This window comes from Artemia franciscana, chromosome 11, assembly GCF_032884065.1.
Source record: "Artemia franciscana chromosome 11, ASM3288406v1, whole genome shotgun sequence".
Taxonomy (NCBI): domain Eukaryota; kingdom Metazoa; phylum Arthropoda; class Branchiopoda; order Anostraca; family Artemiidae; genus Artemia; species Artemia franciscana.
Window position 1 is genome coordinate 4233854 of NC_088873.1, and position 22108 is coordinate 4255961.

The 22108-nt window shown below is 32.1% G+C and overlaps 1 protein-coding gene across 1 annotated transcript in view; it reads left to right on the top strand.

The window, feature by feature from the left end:
• Positions 1-22108, top strand: part of LOC136032705 (cadherin-like and PC-esterase domain-containing protein 1) — a 277185-nt gene that overhangs the window by 37993 nt on the left and 217084 nt on the right. Inside the window, exons 6-8 of the mRNA XM_065713010.1 lie at positions 6198-6448; positions 8934-9087; positions 12839-12995. Coding sequence (XP_065569082.1) covers positions 6198-6448; positions 8934-9087; positions 12839-12995 — 562 coding nt within the window. The remainder of the gene's footprint in view (positions 1-6197; positions 6449-8933; positions 9088-12838; positions 12996-22108) is intronic.

Consider the following 22108-nt stretch of genomic DNA (forward strand, 5'->3'; position numbering starts at 1 on the left):
TAAAAAAGTATATAAGAAAAATCTTTTGAAAATAATGATTTTCTCCTGTATCTCGTTTTAATGGAGAAGAAAATTTTCTCCTTTTTTGTTTTTCTATAGAATCTCAAATTGGCGGATGTCATAAGCAGATGAGGATCTATTTTCTATAAAAATTTAAAAGATCGAGAGAAAATCATTCTTTGGTTCCTACTTTCCTGTAAAATCTCAAATTGCCAGATTTTATACTGGGAAAAAGACCAAAATTTTATAAGAGAATAATTAGATTGAAGGAAAATCATTCTCCTTTCTTTTCCATTTAAGTTTTCTTTTAAAATTTGGAGACTGTTTTTGAAATAGATCTCAATCAAGAATATTTTCTTTTCCTCGTCTTTTACAAAATTTCGATATACCAGATGTCACAAAAAGAAAGAATTTGAGGAAAAGATCAAAATCTTACGAAAAAAGATCGAGTGGAAAATTCATTCTCCTTTTCCTACTTTTCTGTAAAATCTTAATTTGCCAAATATGACAGCGAGAAAAAGACCGAAATTAAAAAAAAAATTATATTGAAGGAGAATCATTCTCCTGTTTTTCATTTAAATTTTCTTTTCAAATCTGGACACTGTTTTTGAAATGAACCTCAATCAAGAATTTTTTCTTTTCCTCCTCTTTTACAAAACCTCGATATGCCAGGTTTCGCTATGAAAAACGAATTCGAGGAAAAGATCAAAATATTACGAAAAAAAATCGATTGACAATTCATTTTCCTTTTCTTACTTTCCTGTAAAATCCCAATTTGACAAATACAACACTGAGAAAAAGACCAAAATTTTATAAAAAAAAAAAATTAGAATGAAGGAAAATCATTCTCATTTTTTTCCTTTAAATTTTATTTTAGAATCTGGAAACTGTTTTTGAAATTGGTGTCAATCAATTTTCTTTTCCTCCTCTTTTACAAAATCTCGATATGCTAATTTCACTATGAAAAAGGAATTCGAGGAAAAGATTGAAATCAAACGAAAAAAAAAAATTGAATGAAAATTAATTCTCCTTTTCCTACTTTCCTGTAAAATCCCAATTTGCCAAATACGACACCGAGAAAAAGACTAAATTTTATAAGAAAAAATAGAGTGAAGGAAAATCATCTTTTTGAAAATCAACCTTTTCTTTCCTTTTTGTTATTGTTTTTGAATTAAAGATTGTTTTTGAAATAGATCTCAATGAAGAATATATTTTTTCCATCTCTTTTACAAAATTCGCAATGCCAGATGTCACTATGAAAAAGGAATTCGAGGAAAAAGATTGAAATCTTACGAAAAAAAAATCGATAGAAAATTCATTCTCATATTCCTACTTTCCTCTAAAATCCCAATTTGCCAAATACGACGCAAAGAAAAAGTCCGAAATTTTACAAGAATAAATTAGAGTGAAAGAAAATCATTCTCCTTTTTTTCCTTTAAAGTTTCTTCTAAAATCTAAAGACTGTTTATGAAATAGATCTCAATCAAGACTATTTTGTTTTCCTCCTCTTTTACAAAATATCGATATGCCAGTTGTCACAAGTTCAGATTTTAGCCCTATATACGCATGTAGTGGGGTTTGGAACTCCCTGCCGAAGAATATCAGAGATTGCCACTCCATCGGGGTTTTTGAAAAGATTAATGAAAAGTCATTTGGGTTAGTTTTTCTTCTTGTTCTTCCTTTTTTCATATATATAATTAATAACAGTAATATGTATTTGCTAGTTCAATTGAGTGTAAATAATTAAAAAAAAGTTTGATATAATTATTTGCATTTTTCTGTTTTTCTGTTTGCTTACTTTTTTTTCCTCTCCATATTTATTTCTCTTATCTTGTATTATGAATATTGAAATATATGGTTTTAGTGTTTTTCCCTACGTTCACAGGTCATGGAGCCTTTTGTGGGGATGTTAGAAAAGATGCATATATTGATTATTTGATGTTAACAAATTTGAAGTTGAAAGTTGAAGTTGAAAGATTACGGGTGTGTGTTTACTTCTTTGTTTGTTTTTTCCCATGGGTGATCGTATCGACACATTGGGCCCAGAATGTCTGGAGAGGGCTCATTCTAATGGAAATTAAAAGTTATAGCTCTCTTTTCAAGTAACCAAAAAATCTAGAGGGCACCTAGGAACCCCCACTCTACTTTTTCCCAAATCATCTGAACAAAATTTTGAAACACCTATTTTGTTCAGGATGATAGAAAGACCCAACAACTATATCTCTGGAGATAATATGACCCCTCCCTCCTCACAGCCCCTTGGGAAAGGTCTTTAAGTTATAAAGTTTGTCCACTGTTTATGTATAGTATTTGTTATTGGGAATTGTGTATAGACTATATTTTTCGGGTGGGGAGGAAAATTTTTTCATGGAGAGGGAAGTTCCCATTTTTCAGAAGAAATTTTACACTGAAGTAGTTTGACAGAATTCCTATATGAAGTTTCTTTATTGGTCTAGCTATATCTTTACCGACTGAATTTTAGGCAGGGAGATATTAAGTGTAATTGTCCGAGGTAAATTTTCACCAGTATTGAGTTGTCTAGTGGATATTTCCTTGGGGAGGGGGATTTTTCCTTGAAGGCGGAGCAAGATTCCTTGTGTTCTATAAGAAACGATCAGAAAATCAAGAAAAAAACAAGTTTTTCAACTGAAAGTAAGGAGTAAAGTTGAAACCTAAATGAACAGATATTATTAAGTGTGATAGGAGGGTTCCCCCCCCCCTAAGCACCTTGCTCCTTACGCTAAAGTTTAAGTTTTATCTGAATGCAATAAAAACGACTCCTGAAACACAAGGGTAATTAGAACAATAAGTAACTTTTTTAAAAGTGGTGAAAACTTTAATGTAGAGAGTGATGTATTAAGGAGGGGCAAACACTCCTTGGATATTTAACAGTTTCTGTTAATTTTGATATAACTCCTTACTTTCAGGTGAAAAAACTAGTTTTTTTAATTTAGTCACCATAGTAAAACTGTCACCAAAACAACAAATGTTTGATCAAAATACAATTGGTAATGTCCAATGTATCAACAGAACGCTAAAATTCAGCAGACGGTCTTTACATGATAAATAGAAAATGTTAGTTGGTATATATTTGGTTCTGAACTATGCAACTCTATATTTTTTTTTACTTGACATGATGACGTCATCGACACATTTAATTAATCAAAATTGTGTTGATATTAACCAGTACTTCAATAGAATACTAAAATACTTTACATGGTCAGCCAGACTATTTAATAGAAGAGGGCTTGGATGGAATATATTCGATATTTTTACCTACTGCAATATAATAGCGTTGTTGCAAAAGAACGTATATTAGATCACAAAAGCGTTGATAATGACAGTTGCTTCCATAAGGCGCTAGATGGTGACTCATTATCTTTACATGGTGACTCAGTTTACGCTAACGTACTTTACGTACTTAACGGGATATTGTCTTATCTATTTCATTAGCTTTCTCTGTATTTAAAAAAAAGGATTTCCTTGTATTCCTATATTTCCATGCCGTTAATTTTACGGAAAATTTTTGTGCTTTGATAAATTTAAAAGGAAGGAAAAAACACAAAATGCTTCTTAAACTGAATTTATTCAAAGCTGTATAACTTTTTTTCGAATGTGTATTTGATCCTTGAATTAGAGCATTCACGCAATAAATGTTGATTTGTGAATATGGGACTGGGGGGGATAAGGTACAGGCACCCCTTTGGTAGTACGAAATAATTAATTTGGTTGATTACATGACAGTGGATTGTGGACCTGGAAAGGACTGGGATCCACAGCTTAAATAAAATAAGTTTAAAAAACAGAACTAAATACTTCTTTTTGCCAAAATTTAAAATGAGTTCTAGTTAAAATTTAATATTGGATTTATTACAAATAATCTAAGCGTAAACCGTAATGTCACACACAAACTGGGTGAAAATATAAAAATTCAAAGAAGTTCCAAAATGTGGAAAAGATAGCTAAAAATAAACTTTATTAATATTTCTAAAGGGATACATCGCTCAAAATGTTTATCATTATCAAAGGTATATATTTTGATGTTTATATTTTACATTTTTGTGCGTATCTTTTATATTTATATATTCGTACTAGCTGTTGGGATGGCGCTTCGCGCCACCCCAACACCTAGTTGGTGGGGGTGCCTCGCGCAACCCCCAACTCGCGCAACCAGACATATATTTATATGTCTGTGCATATAAATAGATTTTCAGGTTTACCGACTCTTGAACATGCAACATATAATTGTCTATGGGAAAAACAATCCGTATTCAGATCTATACCTCATGATTCTAATGATTGCTCTTGAGCTTTGTTGATGGTGATTGCTAATCGAACATTCCCTGTGTACCCGTCGTCATTTATATATCCCCGTGTGCCCCCCGGCGTCCCCGTTGTAATTGTGTCCCTGTGTCCCGGTCGTCATTTATATTCCCTGTGTCCCGGTCGTCATTTGTGTCCCGGTGTCCCAGTCTGTAATTTTTCTTTGAGTGTCCCGGTCGTCAATTTATATTCCCTGTGTCCCGGTCGTCATTTGTGTCCCGGTGTCCAGGTCTGTATATACATTCGTTTTTGAATTGGTATATGATGAAATAAATTTTTAGTTTTTTTCCTTTTTTTCTTTTTAGTTTTTTTTTGGTTTTTACCTTTTTTAGCTTTATTAGTTTTTTTTTCTTTTTTCTTTTTAGTTTTTTTGTAGTATTTCCCTTTTTTAGTTTTTTATTTTTATTTATATTTTTTTAGTTTTCTTTTTCTCCTTTATTTTTCAGTTTTTTCCTTTTTTTTAGTTTTTTTTCTTTTTAGTTTTTAGTTTTTTTAGTTTTTTTGCCTTTTTTTATTTTTTTTTTATTTTTTTAGTTTTTTTTATTAGTTTTAGTTTTTTTGTAATTTTTACCTTTTTTTAAGCCAAGGTTCGAACCTGAAACCTCTTGAGCCTAGAACCTGTAACATTACGCCTTACCAACTCAGCTACATCGGCTTGAATACATTCGTTTTTGAATTGGTATATGATTAAATAATTCAGACGTCATATGCGGACAAACACGACGTCACTCGACAGACAGACAGAAAGACAGACAAATTATTTTTATATATATGGATTCCCTGTGTCCCGGTCGTCATTTGTGTCCCGGTGTTCCGGTCTGTATATACATTCGTTTTTTTTTTTAGTTTTTACCTTTTTTCTTTTTTCAGTTTTCTTTTTCTTCTTTATTTTTCAGCGTCACTATGAAATACATATCGCCGAACCTTTGTTTTTTTAAACTAAAATCTGGTAGGTATTGATGACCTTATCCAAGTCAAAATCCCAAACGCAATCATCATCGCTATCATTTTCAATTTTGATATGTTTTGACTCTCGCTGTCTAGGTGGATTTTCATCTAGCTGCGCGGTTTTGTGTTCTTTAGCCGTAAGCCTGTTTTCTTGCTGTTCTTGTGATTCCTCGGCACGCTTTCTTTTCTTACTTTCTCTATCAACCGCAAGCCTGTTTTCTTGCTGTTCTTGTGATTCCTCGGCACGCTTTCTTTTCTTACTTTCTCTATCAGCCGCAAGTTTTTTGGCATAGACCCTTTGAGCAGCTTCCAAGGCTGTTGCCATTGTAGGTTCTTCAGTCATTTTACAATTAAACATTTTTCCGTCCACAATCTTCTTACAATTAAAAATTTGTCTTTGAACGATTTTCTTAAATACTCTTAATGACGTCATCGTCATAACAAACATGACGACAACTAACTTCATGACGACATGGCGACATGATGACATGACGTCACTCGACAGATAGACAGACAGACAGAAAACTTATTTTTATATATATATAGATATATTTTATATTTGTATATTTTTATGTTTATATTTTTATATTTGTTGTTTTTTATTTTTATTTTAATTATATTTATATTTCATATTTGTATAATTTTTAATTTTTTATATTTATAGTTTTGTATTTTTTAATATTTAATTTCTTTTGTGTATTTTTATATTTACATCATTGTTTATGCTTTACATTTTATGCTTGTTTATTTTTATATATTTTTTATATTTACATTTTGCTTATATTTTATATTTTATAATTGTATATTTTTATATATTTTTGTATTTACATTTTTTTATAAGTATTTTATATTTTTTTTGTTTACATTTTATATTCATATTTTATATTTGTAAATTTTTATTTCTATATTTAATTCTTAATTTATAGGCTTTTTGGAAACAACGAATTCTTTGGCATGTTCTTTTATCTGCATGGAAACCGATCTGGCTTTGATGTTCCTTCCCGTAATCGACAAAATTTTACTTTACTTGATTCCATATCTACTCAACGGTTAGTGAAACAGCTAACAAAACATTCCAATAGACTGGTCGCAGTATCAATACAAAATTTTGCTTCATCTACCAGCGAATGGTTGCACCAGAATAAATTGAAAAAAAGTTTATTGAAAGACAAAAAAGGTATCTAGCTTTGAATTTTAAGCAAATGTGGTCGATTAAAGGCATTAAAATATAGCTTCCTTTTGTTTAATTAGTCATTCATCGGTTTTTGGTTATTATTCATTTGGTCAATTTAAGGCACTGAGATAAGGCTTTGATTTATTCTTGCCAATTTGGGGCATTGGTTATCAATCGGCTATTCATGTGGTTGATTTCAGGTGTTACAATATAGCTTTCATTGGTTTAATTGGTTTTGATTGGTTATTCACCTTTAATTAATTAGGGCCTACTGTTTAATAAGTAATTTACAAACGATTCTATATTATATACAAAATGCTTCTCTCTGAAATCTGGTCTTCGGTACCCTGCCAGTGCTCTTTGGGATTAAAATTATGGGCAGCAATTTGCTAAATCGGAACCCAAACTCATCTAGTGTCACGATAATAACTAGTCTAATTTTGGTAGCTTAAGAAATCTAAAAATTAGGTTTATGCGCTGATGAATTTTTGTTCAATGGGTTCCATAGGGAGGAGGTTAAATATATTTCTACTTTTTCTAACAGCAACAACAGATAACATTATAGCAACAGGTTGGACCAACAAGAGAAGATTTGTAGCACATATAAATGTTTATTCTTATGACTTTATATTTCTGGCTCTTGGGGAAAGGGGATAAAGGTTTTAAGAAAGAATATTCGTTTTATGTTTTCTTTGATCTATGCTATACACATATTTTTTTCTAACAAAACTGGTTTTACAATTAATCATCCCGTCTGTCCGAATCGGATGTACTGTCATGTTGTCTACATTGCTGCAATTATTTCTTGGGTACCAAAATTAGAAATCGGTATACCGAAATTAGCAATCGATATACCGAAATTAGCAATCGGTATACCGAAATTAGCAATCGGTATACCAAAATTAGCAATCGGTATACCGAAATTAGCAATCGGTATACCAAAATTAGCAATCGGTATACCGAAATGAGCAATCGGTATACCAAAATTAGCAATCGTTATACCAAAATTAGCAATCGGTATACCGAAATTAGCAATCGGTATACCAAAATTAGCAATCGGTATACCGAAATTAGCAATCGGTATACCAAAATTAGCAATCGGTATACCGAAATTAGCAATCGATATACCGAAATTAGCAATCGGTATACCGAAATTAGCAATCGGTATACCGAAATTAGCAATCGGTATACCGAAATTAGCAAGTTGCTGCCCTAATTTGAATCTGTTTTGATTCGTGTACTAAGTGCCGAAGCACCGACTGCAGTTGTAACCACATATCACATAATTTTACCGAATTCAAAATAGAGCTTCTTACATATCAGTTTCAGTATCCTCTGAGATTAACCCTGCAAAGGAAGCTCACACCTTGCCTGACTATATATGGAGTCTACAAGAAAATTGTAAAGCGTGAAAATCTAATTGAAAAATCAAAATTTTCTGAGTAAGACACAAACCTGGTTAAGAAAAAAAATTCCTCCCCAGAGTAACGTCCGCAGTTCCAATTCCAGCTCTTTATAAGGGAGGAGGTCAAATATGTAGAAGAATAAATTATGAGACTCGTTATCTTATCTCTTTTGGGATATCGGATACTATAGATAGATAGATAAGATAAAAAATAAAAATAAGAAATAAAAAAAAATAAACGCAGCTACATTTTATAATAAAAAAACTAAACAACCGCATTAAAGAAGAAAGCCCTATGGGTATCTGTATCACCTAACTACGTTGTAGCTTAAAATAAGGCAAAAAACTAAATTTCTATTTCTCCAAAAAGTAGAAAAAATGTTAGTAACATTAAAAATTGAAGCATTCAAAAGAAGAAAAAATATAAAAAAAATGGGGATATTTTGAGATATTTGGGATATCATATCGGGATATATTAATGTAAGAATATTTGGGATTTGGGAAATTGAAGTTGGAGGAGAATATCTATGTCCTGTTTTATAAAATGGACAAATGAAGAGACTCATTTTGAATCTATTTTAGAATATAAGAGGTTTACTCGTGCTACCAGAAGCTTTGTTTTGTCATTTAAATGGGAAAATGTCTCATTCTCCTAGTTTCTTCATTCAGTTTGGCATGAAAATTAGGAACTTGTCAAGGGAATTACAAATTTAGTGCTGGGCATATTTTAATGTTGAAACTATTACTTAAAGAGGAATTCAAAATTACACCCCTTTTAGAATTTTTGGGAGGTAAAATTTTAATTCTAGCACCAAAGAACAAGATATTTTTAATTGTTTATTTAATGAATCATTACTTAGATCAATCGTCGTTAAATAAATGACTGAATATTAATCACCATGAGTTGTCTCTACAAAATTGTTTTTTAAAGATGGCGTCGTTATACTTGTAACTATACTAACTAATCACATAAGATATCACAAAACCATATCACTTAACAATGTACTTTCTTCCTCCAACCCAAAATGACTTTTCTAGGAATTAATTGTGAATTTCGAAAATCATGAAAATGTTTTTTTATAGATGGCATTCATGCACTGCAAATCACATCGCAGGAAAATAAGATTTTGAACGTCTTTCCTTTATTTGATTCTAAATGGCTTTTCTACGAATTGACAGTCAAGTTTGAAGAGTACATTGTTTTCACAAGCTTTGAATTCAAAAATGGCACAATGAGGTAAGTGTAATATGATGCTTTATTCTGTCTTCAAAAGGGGGGGGGGATTTAGAAAAAAAGAAAGCTAGAATTAATTAGAAATTAGGCTACTTTTTTTCCAAAAAAATAAAAATAATTATTATCGAGTTGAGTTAACAATCTACAGAATTTCTGAATTATTGAATCATCATTGCCCAAAATACATTGATTTTTTTTAAGATTACTGTGTCTTATTTTGTATCAGTTGCATTTTTTCCTGCACGATAAATCCCATTACTTAATAGACAATTCAGGAAATTGCTTATATTTATAAAAGCAATTTCTATTATTTATATAAGAAATTATTTTTATTCAAAAATGGTACAATGAGGTAAGTGTAATATGATGCTTTATTCTGTTTTCAAAAGGGGGGGGGGGGATTTAGAAAAAAAGAAAGCTAGAATTAATTAGAAATTAGGCTACTTTTTTTCCAAAAAAATTAAAATAATTATTATCGACTTGAGTTAACAATCGACAGAATTTCTGGATTATTGAATCATCATTGCCCAAAATACATTGATTTTTTTTAAGATTACTGTGTCTTATTTTGTATCAGTTGCATTTTTTCCTGCACGATAAATCCCATTACTTAATAGACAATTCAGGAAATTGCTTATATTTATAAAAGCAATTTCTATTATTTATATAAGAAATTATTTTTATTCAAAAATGGTACAATGAGGTAAGTGTAATATGATGCTTTATTCTGTCTTCAAAAGGGGGGGGGGATTTCGAAAAAAAGAAAGCTAGAATTAATTAGAAATTAGGCTACTTTTTTTCCAAAAAAATAAAAATAATTATTATCGAGTTGAGTTAACAATCTCAAGAATTTCTGAATTATTGAATCATCATTGCCCAAAATACATTGATTTTTTTTAAGATTACTGTGTCTTATTTTGTATCAGTTGCATTTTTTCCTGCACGATAAATCCCATTACTTAATAGACAATTCAGGAAATTGCTTATATTTATATAAGCAATTTCTATTATTTATATAAGAAATTATTTCTATTAACCCCCAAGACGATGACCGGTAAAGACCCAAGATCAAGACCCAAAAACCAGTAAAATTTCGTGGTGCTTGCCTTAGCGCAGCTTATTAGGGTTCTGATACCCGAGCTGATATCTTAGGAGAAAAATAACTTATAATAAGATGTTCTCAAATGGGAGCTCTAATGGGTTAAATCAGTTTTAGGTTTCAATATATACCTTTATTTTCTATTGAGAGACATTTTTTTTCTTAAGTTAATATAATAAAGCATCCTATTCTGTATTTTTCAGTGATTTCAGGTGATTTAAATATAAGCCATTTAAAAAGGTAAAAAATGCGGCATTTCACTTTACAGTCCCAATCAGTGGTACTGATCTCTGCTTCGTGACAATTTACACAAGATGTGCAATGGGGAACTGGACATCCTGTGTTTTCACACACCCATCCTACTTACCTTTCCCAGGTTTTTCACTTACCCATTCCCGCTGGATTGGTGCTGACTGAGCTTGCAGAGTCACTACACTTCCAAACCAAATAGCCGGCGACGCAAGGACTCAAACCCTTATTCTTACGAATAAAGAATTTCAGGTCTAGGATGCTAACCATTCGGCTATGATGGCAAGGCAATCCAAATAGTATGTAACCAATGCAAACCAAAAAATAATGAGTTCAAATTGAACAAAATTTCTCTTCCATAATAACTCTTAACCCCCTCTCAACACTTTTTTGGTGATTTTTTTCAATTAAAGCTAGGAGCTTCAATCTTGCGTGTGTGGTTCTTACGTCCATGTGGTTTTACGCTTTTTTTTTCTTATTCACCCCCTCAAGTTAGATATGATGATAGCTCACAATTTCATTTTAACGATATGATATTCAATTGTAATGCACAATAATATCTCTGATCGAATTTCTTTAAATACGAATTTATATACTTTTTGTTTTATTTAGAATATAATGAAGTAAAGCACCTTTTGATGTGGGCTGCTTACTTATTTTTCTCCCCTCTTCGTCCGTCACCAAAAACAAGGGTAAAATATTGTTTGTGCCCCGTCCCCCGCAGCAAGAAGCAAAATTGACCTTGAATTATCCGAATTAAAAAACTTTATGAGGGTAATCTACCTAGTGTTAGTGCTAGTCTTAGAGGATTATCTAACACTTTATTTAAAAATAAATAATAATAAAAATAAAAAATAAATAAAAAGTCACATAAGTTCTGAAAAGAGGGTATTTCACATTTTTTTTCAGGTGCATCACTACCATAGATTGACTGATAAACCTGAAATCAGGCCATTTATTCTCATTAGTAAATGCAGTTGAGGGTTGGCACTTATGATAAGATAGGTTTATTTGAGCTTGATTTTTTTTAAAAATAAATGAAACTAATAAAATCTATACTTTTATTTTTATTCATTAACTTGTTTCAGTTTCCTGGCTAAAGTACTATCCTTGCAGACATGCATTTTCTAGCCTCAGCCTATGTGAACTTTATTTTTAAATATTATATTATTAGATCTTGTCTTATATTATTATTAGTAACCAAATAATTTTATACGTTATACCATAGAGTCACTAGGACCTTCCCACTTCAAAGCAGGAATCATCAATTTGACCCTTTTAAATTAAAGGTGCAAGCTACTTATACGAGGGTAGGTAATACTACTATTCAAATGAAAATATCTATATCCTACAATTATAGGCTATCTCTTGTAGCACAAAACTGCTCGGAAAATCTTTGAATTAGAATTACTCCTAATATTTAATTCCGCGCCACTGTTTGGGAAAAATTCCTTCATCTACCATGCTCGAAAGGGTCGGTGGGGTAGTGGTGTTCTTACGCGGGTGTAATTCAACAAAAAAAAATACATGGATGCAGTGCTCCCCTGAATCCCGACATGACAGTTCATTGGCATCATCCTTACCGAGCCATATTAAAAAGTATTTGGAGTTCAAAACTTCCAAATTACACTAATTGTAATCTTGTTTGATTTACTACCCTAGCCAGAAAATAGGGTAAAAGGTAAATAGTGGATGCAAAAGAAACAGCTCACTCTATTATTTTCAGTTCAACGTTGAAATTATGCACTGGTCACACACTTCAATACCTAGCGTAGAGTAAGTGACTAATCGAAAACCGCCACCCAAAAGCCACCCAACCCACCAAAAGTATGGTTGGAAGAAGAGAATCTATGACTTGAAGTTCAGTCTGTCAACAATTCGGTTTGAACACCTAAGGAAACAGATGCATTAAAAGTCTTTTAAGAACTGAAATTCCTTTCTTCTTATAGGAAATTGTCCCCGTTAGCCCAGAGGTGGAGGATATTTAGTTTTAAACCCATTTTTTCTGACCCACCTCCAAAGCAAAAATTATTAACTCTTAGTTCATGAAAAAGGCAAAGAGGTTTCGGAAAGGGATTCTTATGAGACGCTTTAATGAGGTACTTAATGTTTAACGTCTACATAATGTTTAATATTATTTATACATAACATATAATAATAACATATTACATATAATATCATTTAATACATAATGTAACATGTACATAATGTTTAGTGTACTTAATCATCAATTTGGCAAATTATTGTATTTGCTGTTTTTTTATGTTTAAAATATAGTATTCTGTAAAAGACATAGTTAGTTTAGTTAATGCTTGATATCATCCAATTGCAAAATTACTATATTTACTCCTTTTTTATGCTTAGAGTAAAGTTTTCTAGGAATATTTCAATTTTTTATTTTTGTAGTCATTCCCTAGAATTTCCGGTTGGCTTGGGTGAAAACACCTTATATTTAGCTGGTGATGGTCTTACTTATCAAATTTCTATCAAGCGGTTTGGCAGAGAGGATACCAAACCAAATATGACAATCCTGAATGGCATGGAAGTTTGCTACATATTTCAGGTATGTGTATTTGTCTACTAATTTTTAAGATTACATTTCACAAATTTTAACTCACTAATTAACTTAAAAAATTAAACAATCAACTTTGTAAACAACATTTCACGATTTATTAGTTTTGATTTCAAACTGAAAATCAATATATTATAATTACAAGAAAAAAAAAGGGAAAATGGCATGATTTTCTGGCAAATTAACTTAAGAGGATTAGCAAACTATAATTATTTTCAGCTCCGTCAACAATGGTGATATAACGCTAGGCCTTATAATGTATTCGTTTCAGTTTATTTTAAACTTTGATAATTTTGCTGCATCTTCGCTTAAAAATTTCAAGTAAGGCGTGTTCAGGGATTACCTCTGCTAGGAGGCTATTCTATGTGGTGGCTGATCGTTGGACGAAACTCTTGCTTAGGCCTTCTTGAAGGGAAGCACCCTACTCAAGGTAGTCCTTGAGTAGGACTACCTTGTCCAAACATTTCGAGGGACGAAATGTTTGAATATTTAAAACAAACATGGTCACCTCGTCAAAATGATCTTGGATTGATTGCACAGGTTTGGCATCGGGATTTTCAGAAGTTGTCACACGAGTTACTTGATTTTAAGTACTTTGAAGAGGGGCGTTATGGCTTTCTAGAGCACCAGAAAAAAAGGGCATGTATATTCCATGACTGATGTGATGCCTGTCAGGAAAAGAGGCGAGATAAACACATTATGGAGGAGACTTTTGCATCTTACGAAAACTCCTAGCTTCCTGGAGCTGGAGAATCTCATTTAGCTGAGATGTTCAGCTCATGTGAGAACAAAGGAAAGTGGAGTCCAAGAAGGGCTAATGCATCTAATATTTGTATTACCTCTCCTTTGATGATAAAATCGGGATGAATCGAAAAATTCCACAACTTCGAAATGAGAAGCTGATTTCGTTTTGATGCATTGAAGCTGAAAAGGCACGCATTCATCTACATCTCGATTTACGTTTTTTTTTAAATCAGTCTGAATTTTTGCAGTGTGACCAAGAACTAAGTTCACAAAGTTCAAGATTTGCTATAGAACTTGCGCTAAAACAAATTAAACAAGTAAAACAGTAAACAGTCAAAAGGCCTACTAACTAAGCAACCGATCTTTTGAAAGTCTTGTCAAACTTTGTTGTATTTCCTTGATAATAATCATTTTTCATAGAAAATGGTTAATGTTACACTTTTTCATTTCCCAGAAAAGCCAGGAACATACACACTGGTTACTATGCTCCCTGGTTTCACCAGCAACTGGAGTTGTTGTTGTGTTACTGCTTTATTCCGGGGAAACCAACACTGGTTTCTGGTTCCTATGGAAAATGAACACCTAACCGGAAAGACTGATTACAAATTCAAAGTAAAACAAAAACACTTGACTCGTATTAAAACATAGGGAATAAAAGGGAAAATGCTACAAAAATCTTGTGGATTCTTGTGCCTAAAGTCTCCTTCCGTTCGTGTCTGAAAGACAATGAACAAAATTTACTGAAAATTTACTGAAAAAAACAACAACAAAAGATTGGTGCATATTGATAAAGCCAAAAAGTTGTCTAATAAACTGAATAATATGGCTCATGCAATGTGGAATTTTTCCATATGTCGACTATCATAGCAGAAGAAATTTATCGAGCTACTATTTTTTACCAACACCAACTGCTTTTAAAATAACAAGGATAAAATCGTCTTAAATACGGTTAACAGTTTTTTGCTAGAACTTCAGTAAAGCCAGCCTAGAGCCCATGCTTCATTGTCAGGTATGGTTTCCCCCAGCAAGGAACCCCAGAAGCTCACATCCTATTTTAGTCATATTTGAGCTTTTCTATAATATGGGATGCACATTAGCCTTAGATGATGAAATTATGGAGCTTCATAAAATCCCACCAGTGCTGTTATTTTCACCATTGGTGCTCTTTTATCACTAGTCACATATACCAAACTAAACACTTTTTTTCATTACATCTAGTAATCAATGGTGCAGTTAATGGTGCCCGTGAAAAATCAGGACGTTCTTGATTATTTTCTTGGTGTCAACGACATCGCATACCTACAAACCACCTTTCAAGTTCGGTCACCATGTTGTCCGTAGAACGATCCAAAGGTTGCATATTTTTTCTGCAACTTGCCAAAAATACATCATGTTGTCCCTCAGGTGGTCTTGTAATTCCAGAGCATATAAAGTATTATAGTAGTGCTTCTAAATCATGTGATTTCTGTATTTCGGCTGATTTGGGTTACTTTGTACAAATTTTTCTTTCCTCGAAACTGAATAGTATTGTTATGCTGGCAAAGTCTGAACCAATGAAAACGGTTCAGAACGATTTTACCCCTCAAAAATAAGCAAAATAAGGGGCAAAGTAAAGCACTGCTGAGTCTGATTTTAAAACTATTATCAATAACGATTCAATACTATTTTTTACAAATTTTTCTTTCCTCGAAACTGAATAGTATTTTTACGCTGCCAAAGTCTGAACCAATGAAAACGGTTCAGAACGATTTTACCCCTCAAAAATAAGCAAAATAAGGGGCAAAGTAAAGCACTGCTGAGTCTGATTTTAAAACTATTATCAATAACGATTCAATACTATTTTTTACAAATTTTTCTTTCCTCGAAACTGAATAGTATTTTTACGCTGCCAAAGTCTGAACCAATGAAAACGGTTCAGAACGATTTTACCCCTCAAAAATAAGCAAAATAAGGGGCAAAGTAAAGCACTGCTGAGTCTGATTTTAAAACTATTATCAATAACGATTCAATACTATTTTTTACAAATTTTTCTTTCCTCGAAACTGAATAGTATTTTTACGCTGCCAAAGTCTGAACCAATGAAAACGGTTCAGAACGATTTTACCCCTCAAAAATAAGCAAAATAAGGGGCAAAGTAAAGCACTGCTGAGTCTGATTTTAAAACTATTATCAATAACGATTCAATACTATTTTTTACAAATTTTTCTTTCCTCGAAACTGAATAGCATTTTTACATTGCCAAAGTCTGAACCAATGAAAATGGTTCAGAACGATTTCACCCCTCAAAAATAAGCAAAATAAGAGGCAAAGTAAAGCACTGCTGAATCTGATTTTAATACTATTATCAATAACGAATCAATACTATTTTTTACAAATTTTTCTTTCCTCGAAACTGAATAGCATTTTTACGCTGCCAAAGTCTGAACCAATGAAAACGGTTCAGAACGATTTTACCCCTCAAAAATAAGCGAAATAAGGGGCAAAGTAAAGCACTGCTGAGTCTGATTTTAAAACTATTATAAATAACGATTCAATACTATTTTTTACAAATTTTTCTTTCCTCGAAAACGAATAGAATTTTTACGCTGCCAAAGTCTGAACCAATGAAAACGGTTCAGAACGATTTTACCCCTCAAAAATAAGCAAAATAAGGGGCAAAGTAAAGCACTGCTGAGTCTGATTTTAAAACTATTATAAATAACGATTCAATACTATTTCTTACAAATTTTTCTTTCCTCGAAACTGAATAGTATTTTTACGCTGCCAAAGTCTGAACCAATGAAAACGGTTCAGAACGATTTTACCCCTCAAAAATAAGCGAAATAAGGGGCAAAGTAAAGCACTGCTAAGTCTGATTTTAAAACTATTATCAATAACGATTCAATACTATTTTTTACAAATTTTTCTTTCCTCGAAACTTAAAAAGTATTTTTACGCTGCCAAAGTCTGAACCAATGAAAACGGTTCAGAACGATTTTACCCCTCAAAAATAAGCAAAATAAGGGGCAAAGTAAAGCACTGCTGAGTCTGATTTAAATACTATTATCAATTACGATTCAATACTATTTTTTACAAATTTTTCTTTCCTCGAAACTGAATAGTATTTTTACGCTGCCAAAGTCTGAACCAATGAAACGGTTCAGAACGATTTTACCCCTCAAAAATAAGAAAAATAAGGGGCAAAGTAAAGCACTGCCGAGTCTGATTTCAATACTATTATCAATAACGATTCAATACTATTTTTTACAAATTTTTCTTTCCTCGAAACTGAATAGTATTTTTACGCTGCCAAAGTCTGAACCAATGAAAACGGTTCAGAACGATTTTACCCCTCAAAAATAAGCAAAATAAGGGGAAAAGTAAAGCACTTCTGAGTCTGATTTCAATACTATTATCAATAACAATTCAATACTATTTTTTACAAATTTTTCTTTCCTCGAAACTGAATAGTATTTTTACGCTGCCAAACTCTGAACCAATGAAAACGGTTCAGAACGATTCCACACCTCAAAAATAAGCAAAATAAGGGGCAAAGTAGTTTCTTTCCTCGAAACTGAATAGTATTTTTACGCTGCCAAAGTCTGAACCAATGAAAACGGTTCAGAACGATTTTACCCCTCAAAAATAAGCAAAATAAGGGGAAAAGTAAAGCACTTCTGAGTCTGATTTCAATACTATTATCAATAACAATTCAATACTATTTTTTACAAATTTTTCTTTCCTCGAAACTGAATAGTATTTTTATGCTGCCAAAGTCTGAACCAATGAAAACAGTTCAGAACGATTTTACCCCTCAAAAATAAGCAAAATAAGGGGCAAAGTAACGCATTGCTGAGTCTGAGTTCAATACTATTATCAATAACGATCCAATACTATTTTTTACAAATTTTTCATTCCTCGAAACTGAAGAGTATTTTTACGCTGCCAAATTCTGAACCAATGAAAACGGTTCAGAACGATTTTACCCCTCAAACATAAGCAAAATAAGGGGCAAAGTAAAGCACTGTTCAGTCTGATTTTAATACTATTATCAATAACGATTCAATACTATTTTTTACAAATTTTTCTTTCCTCGAAACTGAATAGTATTTTTACGCTGCCAAAGTCTGAACCAATGAAAACGGTTCAGAACGATTTTACCCCTCAAAAATAAGCGAAATAAGGGGCAAAGTAAAGCACTGCTGAGTCTGATTTTAATACTATTATCAATAACGATTCAATACTATTTTTTACAAATTTTTCTTTCCTCGAAACTGAATAGAATTTTTACGCTGCCAAAGTCTGAACCAATGAAAACGGTTCAGAACGATTTTACCCCTCAAAAATAAGCGAAATAAGGGGCAAAGTAAAGCACTGCTGAGTCTGATTTTAAAACTATTATCAATAACGATTCAATACTATTTTTTACAAATTTTTCTTTCCTCGAAAATGAATAGAATTTTTACGCTGCCAAAGTCTGAACCAATGAAAACGGTTCAGAACGATTTTACCCCTCAAAATAAGCAAAATAAGGGGCAAAGTAAAGCACTGCTGAGTCTGATTTTAAAACTATTATCAATAACGATTCAATACTATTTTTTACAAATTTTTCTTTCCTCGAAACTGAATAGAATTTTTACGCTGCCAAAGTCTGAACCAATGAAAACGGTTCAGAACGATTTTACCCCTCAAAATAAGCAAAATAAGGGGCAAAGTAAAGCACTGCTGAGTCTGATTTTAATACTATTATCAATAACGATTCAATACTATTTTTTACAAATTTTTCTTTCCTCGAAACTGAATAGAATTTTTACGCTGCCAAAGTCTGAACCAATGAAAACGGTTCAGAACGATTTTACCCCTCAAAAATAAGCGAAATAAGGGGCAAAGTAAAGCACTGCTGAGTCTGATTTTAAAACTATTATAAATAACGATTCAATACTATTTTTTACAAATTTTTCTTTCCTCGAAACTGAATAGAATTTTTACGCTGCCAAAGTCTGAACCAATGAAAACGGTTCAGAACGATTTTACCCCTCAAAAATAAGCGAAATAAGGGGCAAAGTAAAGCACTGCTGAGTCTGATTTTAAAACTATTATAAATAACGATTCAATACTATTTTTTACAAATTTTTCTTTCCTCGAAAATGAATAGAATTTTTACGCTGCCAAAGTCTGAACCAATGAAAACGGTTCAGAACGATTTTACCCCTCAAAAATAAGCAAAATAAGGGGCAAAGTAAAGCACTGCTGAGTCTGATTTTAAAACTATTATCAATAACGATTCAATACTATTTTTTACAAATTTTTCTTTCCTCGAAACTGAATAGTATTTTTACGCTGCCAAAGTCTGAACCAATGAAAACGGTTCAGAACGATTTTACCCCTCAAAAATAAGCAAAATAAGGGGCAAAGTAAAGCACTGCTGAGTCTGATTTTAAAGCTATTATCAATAACGATTCAATACTATTTTTTACAAATTTTTCTTTCCTCGAAACTGAATTGTATTTTTACGCTGCCAAAGTCTGAACCAATGAAAACGGTTCAGAACGATTTTACCCCTCAAAAATAAGCAAAATAAGGGGCAAAGTAAAGCACTGCTGAGTCTGATTTCAATACTATTATCAATAACGATTCAATACTATTTTTTTCAAAATTTTCTTTCCTCGAAACTGAATAGTATTTTTACGCTGCCAAAGTCTGAACCAATGAAAACGGTTCAGAACGATTCCACACCTCAAAAATAAGCAAAATAAGGGGCAAAGTAGTTTCTTTCCTCGAAACTGAATAGTATTTTTACGCTGCCAAAGTCTGAACCAATGAAAACGGTTCAGAACGATTTTACCCCTCAAAAATAAGCAAAATAAGGGGCAAAGTAAAGCATTGCTGAGTCTGATTTCAATACTATTATCAATAACGATTCAATACTATTATTTACAATTTTTTCTTTCCTCGAAACTGAATAGTATTTTTACGCTGCCAAAGTCTGAACCAATGAAAACGGTTCAGAACGATTTTACCCCTCAAAAATAAGCAAAATAAGGGACAAAGTAGAGCACTGCTGAGTCTGATTTTAATATTATTATCAATAACGATTCAATACTATTTTTTACAAATTTTTCTTTCCTCGAAACTGAATAGTATTTTTACGCTGCCAAAGTCTGAACCAATGAAAACGGTTCAGAACGATTTTACCCCTCAAAAATAAGCAAAATAAGGGACAAAGTAGAGCACTGCTGAGTCTGATTTTAATATTATTATCAATAACGATTCAATACTATTTTTTACAAATTTTTCTTTCCTCGAAACTGAATAGTATTTTTACGCTGCCAAAGTCTGAACCAATGAAAACGGTTCAGAACGATTTTAACCCTCAAAAATAAGCAAAATAAGGGGCAAAGTAAAGCACTGCTGAGTCTGATTTTAATACTATTATCAATAACGATTCAATACTATTTTTTACAAATTTTTCTTTCCTCGAAAATGAATAGTATTTTTACGCTGCCAAAGTCTGAACCAATGAAAACGGTTCAGAACGATTTTAACCCTCAAAAATAAGCAAAATAAGGGGCAAAGTAAAGCACTGCTGAGTCTGATTTTAATACTATTATCAATAACGATTCAATACTATTTTTTACAAATTTTTCTTTCCTCGAAAATGAATAGTATTTTTACGCTGCCAAAGTCTGAACCAATGAAAACGGTTCAGAACGATTTTACCCCTCAAAAATAAGAAAAATAAGGGGCAAAGTAAAGCACTGCTGAGTCTGATTTCAATACTATTATCAATAACGATTCAATACTATTTTTTACAAATTTTTCTTTCCTCGAAACTGAATAGTATTTTTACGCTGCCAAAGTCTGAACCAATGAAAACGGTTCAGAACGATTTTACCCCTCAAAAATAAGCGAAATAAGGGGCAAAGTAAAGCACTGCTGAGTCTGATTTTAATACTATTATCAATAACGATTCAATACTATTTTTTACAAATTGCTCTTTCCTAGAAACTGAATAGTATTTTTACGCTGCCAAAGTCTGAACCAATGAAAACGGTTCAGAACGATGTTACCCCTCAAAAATAAGCAAAATAAGGGGCAAAGTAAAGCACTGTTCAGTCTGATTTTAATACTATAATCAATAACGATTCAATACTATTTTTTACAAATTTTTCTTTCCTCGAAACTGAATAGTATTTTTACGCTGCCAAAGTCTGAACCAATGAAAACGGTTCAGAACGATTTTACCCCTAAAAAAAAAGCGAAATAAGGGGCAAAGTAAAGCACTGCTAAGTCTGATTTTAAAACTATTATCAATAACGATTCAATACTATTTTTTACAATTTTTTTTTTCCTCGAAACTGAATAGTATTTTTACGCTGCCAAAGTCTGAACCAATGAAACGGTTCAGAACGATTTTACCCCTCAAAAATAAGAAAAATAAGGGGCAAAGTAAAGCACTGCTGAGTCTGATTTCAATACTATTATCAATAACGATTCAATACTATTTTTTACAAATTTTTCTTTCCTCGAAACTGAATAGCGTTTTTACGCTGCCAAAGTCTGAACCAATGAAAACGGTTCAGAACGATTTTACCCCTCAAAAATAAGCAAAATAAGGGGCAAAGTAAAGCACTGCTGAGTCTGATTTCAATACTATTATCAATAACGATTCAATACTATTTTTTACAAATTTTTCTTTCCTCGAAACTGAATAGTGTTTTTACGCTGCCAAATTCTGAACCAATGAAAACGGTTCAGAACGATTTTACCCCTCAAAAATAAGCAAAATAAGGGGCAAAGTAAAGCACTGCTGAGTCTGATTTTAATACTATTATCAATAACGATTCAATACTATTTTTTACAAATTTTTCTTTCCTCGAAACTGAATAGCATTTTTACATTGCCAAAGTCTGAACCAATGAAAACGGTTCAGAACGATTTTACCCCTCAAAAAAAAGCGAAATAAGGGGCAAAGTAAAGCACTGCTAAGTCTGATTTTAAAACTATTATCAATAACGATTCAATACTATTTTTTACAAATTTTTCTTTCCTCGAAACTTAAAAAGTATTTTTACGCTGCCAAAGTCTGAACCAATGAAAACGGTTCAGAACGATTTTACCCCTCAAAAAAAAGCGAAATAAGGGGCAAAGTAAAGCACTGCTGAGTCTGATTTTAAAACTATTATCAATAACGATTCAATACTATTTTTTACAAATTTTTCTTTCCTCGAAACTGAATAGTATTTTTACGCTGCCAGAGTCTGAACCAATGAAACGGTTCAGAACGATTTTACCCCTCAAAAATAAGAAAAATAAGGGGCAAAGTAAAGCACTGCTGAGTCTGATTTCAATACTATTATCAATAACGATTCAATACTATT